General features: G+C 40.4%; 1 protein-coding gene across 1 annotated transcript; it reads right to left on the reverse strand.

Annotated features, from left to right (window-relative positions):
* Positions 1-6,147: 6,147 nt before the first annotated feature.
* LOC147634965 (RING-H2 finger protein ATL60-like) lies at positions 6,148-7,646 on the reverse strand. The gene has a single exon (XM_086803449.1). It carries the CDS (start codon positions 7,457-7,459, stop codon positions 6,503-6,505), a length of 957 nt encoding a protein of 318 aa, XP_086659575.1. The 5' UTR covers positions 7,460-7,646; the 3' UTR covers positions 6,148-6,502.
* Between the last annotated feature and the right edge of the window lie 405 nt (positions 7,647-8,051).

An 8,051-nucleotide genomic window follows, 5' to 3' on the forward strand; every position in this document is an offset into this window, starting at 1 on the left:
CTTGTCTCACAACATTCGCTCATCAATGTAAGCTCTCTCTCGTTCGCTCAAGGTTCACTCTCTCTCTCTCTCTCTCTCTCTCTCTCTCTCTCTCACTTGGGGCTTCTGCTCGGCTGAAAAATGCAACGAAGACGGGCAGATCGTGTTCAACGTTGCTGGTCATCCCCCACTCATTGCAACATGCACAAAGAGAGAGAGAGAGAGAGATCACCCGGCACACATAGAGAAGGTCCTAAGCTTTCACATATGCCACCGCTGCCAAACTGTGTGACAAAGAGAGAGATCACCCGAAGCTTGCACAAAAAAAGGCCCATCATCATTAAAGGAGCAGAAAAGCAAGCCAGTTCTTGGATGGGTGCCGCCGTGATGGGGAGGCTACTTTGAAGAGCCCAAGTGCCAGCCACCCATGCAACGAGCGCATCCAAGTGGTCAGCGAAGACGGGCAGACCGTGTTTAATGTTGCTAGTCATCCCCTCGCTCATCATTGCAATATGGAGAGAGAGAGAGAGAGAAGAAAGAGGGAGAGGTAGAGAGTCTGCAGCTCCTTTATTGCTACAATAGCTAGCAGATTTTCATGATCGTGCTGTTATCTTCTTCTTTACTGGGCATATTCCGTTTTTGCCTCGTCTTAGAGCATGGTTGGACCACTTGGTGTCGCCTGAGGCACTTGAGGAGATTTATGATGGTCCGAGAGGCTTTTATGAAATACTTTTTCGCACTTCGGAAGCCCGTAGGGTAGTCTTGGAGCAGGTGCCACTCTTTTTGGATGGGCAGTTGGTTCATGTGGTTCCATGGAAACCTATGGCAGAGTACCAAGATATGTTGCACCAGGCTTGCCCAGTTTGGGTTGAAGTGAAACAATTCCCACCAATGTTTTGGCTTGTTTTACCAGGTCTCATGCGAGGTATCGGTGATGTCTTGGTGGTGCCTCGAATGACATCTAGAAACCGAAATCGTCTATACATGTTGTGGGATACTGGGAGACCTAGGCCGACACATTTGCATGTCAATATGGCTGGGCTGCAACCTTTAATGTATGAATTGAGGTGGGATACATTTGCTGGCCATTGTTTCAAATGTGGTGAGATGGGCCACTTTGTCTCCGAATGTCCTAAGAAAGAACAAGTTGTTGCTACTACCAAGGATATCGTTGATGGGCAGTTGCCCGTGGAAGATGAGCATGATGCTCCTTTACATGGATGTACATGTGGATGTTCAGAATGAGGTTGAGCAGCCATGGGTGGAAGTACGTGGTAAAAAGACACGATTTGTTACCCCGCGAGGGATTTCTCAGATGCTGTTTGGATGTGCTCGTTGCATGGGCGGCTGGCACTCGGGATCTTCAAAGTAGCCTCCCCATCGTGGCGGCACCTACTGGCTTGCTTTTTTGCTCCTTTAATGAGGATGGGCCTTTTTTGTGCAGGTTTTGAGTGATCTCTCTCTCTCTTTCACACAGTTTGGCAGTGGCGGATCCATCACGGGTGAGCTCTCTCTCTCTCTCTCTCTCTCTCTCTCTCTCTCTCTCTCTCTCTCGTGTTGCATGTTACCGCCCTTTTTCTCACCTTTGGTGTGTGCGCAGGTGTTGGTAGTCATCGTTTGTTGCTCAGTTGACGCCCGTGTGTAGGTTTTGGGTGATCTCTCTCTCTCTCTCTCTCTCTCTCTCTCTCTCTCTCTCTCTCTCTCTCTCTCTCTCTCTCTCTCTCTCTCTCCAATGATTTGTGGCCGTCCTTGGTGATGAACTCTCTCCGTTCCTCTCTCTCCCAATGATTTGTGGCCGTCGTTTTGGTGATGAACTCTGAGAGAGAGAGAGAGAGAGAGAGAGAGAGAGAGAGAGAGAGAACCTTTATACACATATGTTGCCCATGTTAAGTTCTATTTTATGAAAAAGTATGTTACATATACTGGTGACACACACACACACACACACCCACAAACACACACATACACACATCGACACACACACACACACACACACCCATAAACAGTCCCGCACACACATGTAGAGCATACATGGATGCACATACATATTACAAAAATTGTATAGTATAATGTAGTTTTTTTAATAATAGAGAGCAAGTTCAAGATTTAAGATGGGAACCTTTATACACATGTGTTGCCCATGTTAAGTTCTATTTTATGAAAGAGCATGTTACATATACACATATGGTGACACACACACATACACCCACAAACACACACACACACCCATGAACAGTCCCACACTTACATGTAGAGCATACATAGATGCACATACATATTACAAAATTTGTATAGTATAAAGTAGTTTTTTTTAAATAAATAGAGAGCAAGTTCAAGATTCAAGATGAGCAACACACCCACGCACGCGCACGCACACACACACACACACATATGTAGAGCACACATGGATGCACACACATATTACAAAAGTTATATAGTGTAATGTATTTTAAATAGAGAGAAAGTTGAAGATGTTATATATAGAGTGCCACATATGGTGACACACATACATGTAGAGCACACATGGGTGCATGTATAATGTATTTTATATTTTAAATAGAGAGCAAGTTCAAGATGAGACTATTTTCAAGATGAGCAACACACCCACACACCCACACACATGTAGAGCACACATGGATGCACGTATATATTACAAAATTTGTATAGTATAATGTAGTTTTTTATTTTAAATAGAGAGCAACTTCAAGATTCAAGACAAGCAACACACCCACAAACACTCCCACACACATACATGTAGAGCACACATGGATGTACGTATAATGTATTTTATATTTTAAATAGAGAGCAAGTTCAATATGAGACTATTTTCAAGATGAGCAACACACACACACACACACATGGATGCACGTACATATCACAAACAATTGTATAGTGTAATGTATTTTAAATAGAGAGCAAGTTCAAGATATATGATGCCCATGTTATGTTTTTTGAATATAGCTATGGGAACTTCTCTTTTATATAATGTGCATCATAGAGAGAGAGAGAGAGAGAGAGAGAGAGAGAGAGAGTGCCACGTATGGTAACACACACACACACACACACACACACACCCACAAACACTCCCACACACATACATGTAAAGCACACATGGATGCACGTATAATGTATTTTATATTTTAAATAGAGAGCAAGTTTAAGATGAGACTATTTTCAAGATGAGCAACACATACACCCACCCACACACACACATGTAGAGCACACATGAATGCACATACATATTACAAAAAGTTGTATAGTGTAATGTGTTTTAAATAGAGAGAAAATTCAAGATGTATGATGCCCATGTTATGTCTTTTGAATATTCCTATGGGAACTTCTATTTTATGTATCGTGACTCATAAAGTAGTTATGAGGAGCATGTGAATCATATATATATATATATATATATATATAGAGAGAGAGAGAGAGAGAGAGAGAGAGAGAGAGAGAGTGCCTACATACATATACACATATGGTGACACACACACACACACCCACACACACACACATGTAGAGCACACATGAATGCACGTACATATTACAAAAGTTGTGTACTATAATGTATTTTTTATAAAGAGCTAGTTTTGTAAATGCAATTCTAATTATAGAAATTTAAAAAAGAATGCCACATATTTTATACAAACATGAGAGAGAGAGAGAGAGAGAGAGAGAGAGAGTGCAACAAAAGTTAGTAAGTTGTATTTATTTCACTGTATCTATAAGATTAATGTATGTATGTATATATATGTATACATACGTACATACATACATACATACATACATATATAGACAAATCTAAAAATAGTCCTTTCTTTGTTACATACATACATACATACATACATATATAGACAAATCTAAAAATAGTCCTTTCTTTGTTACACTCTTCATTGTAAGAGGATCCTTCTTTAAAATATTCAAGTTTTTTGTGCAATATGCTTTTTCATTTTCATGGTGATCTTTGTATTTAGATGTGTTTATTTACATGTCACATCTATGTATATGTTGCACATCTTTGTATATATTTACACATAGTAGCTACAATCTTGATTTATATACAGATGCACATAGTAATCCTGTATGTACTTACTTGCATTCTTTTTTAGCATATGAGGAGTACTCTTTTCTTTGAGGAAAGGGTGAATTTGGCTACAGAATTTGAGCGTCTCTTTTTTCATAGTCCAAGCTAGTTTGGGCCATGGGTGGTTCAAGCTGTTGGATGGAACGATGTTTTTAAAATTATTATACGTTTAGATTTAGAACAATTAAATGAAAATATTATGTTAATGAATGTTAAAGAAAGTGTAGGCTTGCTTGATCGTTAAATAGACTATAATGTCACTGGCCCAAGAGATCAAGTACGTCAAGTATTTGAAGAAGTTATTAAATGTATCCCAAAGCATAAGTTCATTTGAAAAGAAATATGGTTGTGTTCTTTTGTGACCAACTTACAATATCTAAAGTCTAAGACTTTTCCTTAAGTACACCCAAATCTTCCTATTATAATTATCTCATTGATAGAAAATAAGAAGAACCTCTAAATGTAAAAGTACTGATCTTTCCACATAGATCAACATGCACAAGATAAAGACGAGCCTTGGCCTTGAAATTGGCCTCTGGGTTACTGTTGATATTTGTTAAAATCATGGGTACCATGTGCATGATTATAATGATTAGTTCTAATCTTAAATTAATATGGTGATTAAACTAATCTAAGGTGGATGATACCTAGGCTTAGCATGATTAGCTACTTAACTAATTAAATTTAGAATCAAGCACAATTAGGTTACAAGATTGAGACTTGTACTTATAAAGGGACTTGAGAGCTTGCTTCATGTTTTATTGTTTGAAATGGCTCCCTTTTATATGAGAAGGTACACTCTTGTTGTACATCAATGTGGGATAATTCTCAACTCTTCTTTCCAGGTCACATGTCACCTCAAATCTCAACACCCCTCCATTGATGGTGACTTTACTTATCTTTGAGGCATAGAGGTCATCTCTCTAGGAGTGAGGTCCCCCCCTGATAGAGACTTGAACTATCTTTGAGGTCTAGAGGTCTCTTCTAAGAGTAGCGTTATAGATTTTTTGGCTATTTCTTCTACCTTGGCTACATCATCGGTGCCAGAGAGTAAGACACATAATATATATATATATATATATATATATATATATATATATATATATATATATATATATTCCCTAACTACCCACAAATTTAAAACAAGGATGCATATTCTCCAAGAGAAGTGTTTCTATTTACCATCTAGATGCTAAGCTTTTGTTGACAAACTAAGCGAGCCAAAGTAGTATGTAACAAGGACAATGTAACAAGGACAATGGGTTGTAGATTTTTTCAGCCCTTCATGTCCTAGTGAGACTTATGAATCTACCGTATTGCTTGGCACACCACTGGCATGTATAAACTTTATGTAGTATGGTCAAATAGAACACCAATAGCAAGTATAAAGTTGATGTATTATGGCCAAATAGAACACCCCCACAATAATAGTAGAGAGGAAAAGGATATTCTCATGATTTCTAGGAGCATTATATGAAGGAGAAAAGGGCCTGGGGTAATCTTTGGGACCATTATGAACTATCAAAAAACTCCACAATTATAAATATTTTCTCCACACTAGTGGTGTTTATCTCTAAACCCCTTTTCACATTGAAATTCTACTCTGCAAGGAAAAGTAAAATTTTGGTAAAGTTTTCATTCTATAACCACAAGAGTTTGAGTGCTTTGAGTGGATACGAGAGATCATGTTGCTCTTTTTCTTTTTCAAGGGCATGTGCTTCCTTTCTGGCATTTTAAGATCTTGTTGTGCAATTCAAGTTTTTTGAATTTTTTTCAAAATTAAGAGTGAATATCTCATGTTCAAAACCTTTAAAGCTCTTCATTGAGTTGCTTGTTGGGGTTGTAGTTTGAAGCTTTTCAATTTGTATTGCTTTTGCCTAGGTTCTTCTTGCACTTTCTTTGCATGTATAGCAGTTTATGTGCTTGATTCCTCCTAAAGCAAGTCTTTTTATTACTTCCTTGAGCTGCTTGTTCACCTATTTAGCAAATGGTGTATACCCCTTTCAAAGTATGCATTGGAACTCATTTGCATTTTATAAAAGGTCCAACTAGGGGGGGGGGGGGTGGGGGGGGAAGGCATAAATCCATTTTCCAACAATAACAAGCCTACGTTTCTTTATGATTTTCCACAATAATACCATAACTGGTGAAGCAGAGAAAGTAGAAATCTGGTAACCACATACAATGTACATGATGGCATGGTTAAGAAGGCAAACCCTTGCCAGTGATCAGTGGTAATGTCCTGGCATGTCGACACGTATGTCTAAGGTTTGACCCTTGCTTGCTGTGTGTAAACAATGTCTCCAAAGAAAAAAGGCACCCTCCATACACATCAAACATGGGCAGAGGTTTTCTCTCCCCATACGAAACAGCATACATACATTGGCACAAATGTTGTGTAGCATACAGCATGAGAGCTGCCTCTAACACATGGGCTCTTGTTCAAACCGGCAACGTTGTAGTGTCTTTTGGAGAGTCTCCACCCTCTTGATTAGAACCAAAGATCCTCTTCTCTTTGCTTGATTGTCTGCTTAGCATTCTCTTGATGGACATTCGGAGACGCGGGGACTTGCTTGGCTGAGAAGAGCCAGCTTGGTCACTAGGAGATGGGCAGCCATGGCTGGTGAGATTGTCTTGCCTTCTCTGAATCTCCATTGTGATTTGAGATGCATTTCTTGTGGTAGAAGAAGTAGGGTTCTCCAAGCCTTGAGAAGGGCTCAATTGAGAGATTACCTGGGCATGATTACCCCAGAAGAGAACATTGCTAGGGTATTGCATAGCATCTCCATCATGCCAAATTGTACAAGGTACAGATAGAGGGTAATTAGGTGTTGAGGGGGGTGCCTCCACAGCTTCTCGTTGAAGTTCTTCTCCTTGTCCTTCTTGCTGCTCACTTGTTGAGGAGAACGGTGTACGCATGACCGCTGTCCTGCAAAGAGGGCATGTTGAGTGTGAAAACAGCCACATGTCAATGCAATCTGTGTGGAAGCTATGCTTGCATGTGGGCAGCAGCCTGCCCTTGTCATTCTCTTGAAACTCAGCAAGGCAGACCGCACACTCAAGCAAAGCTAATCCTTCTTCTGCTTTGGGAGCTTTGTAGACGAATGTAGGCAGCTGATCAATGGCTGACTTATCCAAGCCAGCCGCTGCCGCTTCAGAGTTCACCTCCTGGCCTATAAAATGAAGCCTCTGGAGCCTGCTGTTGCTTATCATGGCTGTAGAAGAGCGTCTCGAGAACCACTTGGCATACAGATGAAGGAACAAGATGAAGAAAACCACAAAGAAGAGGACAATGATGGCAGCCACCATGATCTTGCTGTTTAAGAGGGTGTATGGAGCCGGTGTGTCTGTTGCAACACCATTGTCGACAGAATTAGGAGGAGAAGGGGGGGCCGACATCTCTGCCTCTCTCTCTCTCTCTCTCTCTCTCTCTCTCTGCGCTCCTGTTCAGCTGCACATCAACAAAAAACGCCTGCGGAGTCCGGAACCTTGCCCCTCGGTCTTTTATCCGCACTCATGAAACGAGTGGGTCGCTAGAAGGCGGCTTCACCCAACAGCCCTCCATCACGAGGGCGCTCAGAAGCATCGTAGTTCCGTATGGTGGTGTGCCTTTCTTTGTGCGCAAATTTACGCTTGTGCGCCAGGACGAAACAGTCCTTTTTAGTGTGGTGTTTTTCACGAGTCTTTGGGGAAAAAATTGGTTCATATTCCGAATCGTCAAAGTGATGACGCGTGAGTGCTCTCAAAACATTCTTTTCAATGACAGCACGAGTCTTGACCCTTGCACAGCTTGGAAAATCAAAATGTCTTGAATTTCGCATTTAATTAAATAGACTATAATGCCAAAAACTTCATTGAAATGACCTTGATATAGATTAACTAAACATGTTAATTATGTGGGTCAAGGGGATAATAACTTATATGAAGTCTTTCCAAGCTCCCTTATGTAATGAGAATGTTGTAGGTCTATTGTGTATAGTATGCAAAGCGA

The sequence above is a fragment of the Cibotium barometz genome, chromosome 10, assembly GCF_041138505.1.
Source record: "Cibotium barometz isolate CiBa-2024 chromosome 10, ASM4113850v1, whole genome shotgun sequence".
In the NCBI taxonomy this organism is placed as follows: Eukaryota; Viridiplantae; Streptophyta; class Polypodiopsida; order Cyatheales; family Cibotiaceae; genus Cibotium; species Cibotium barometz.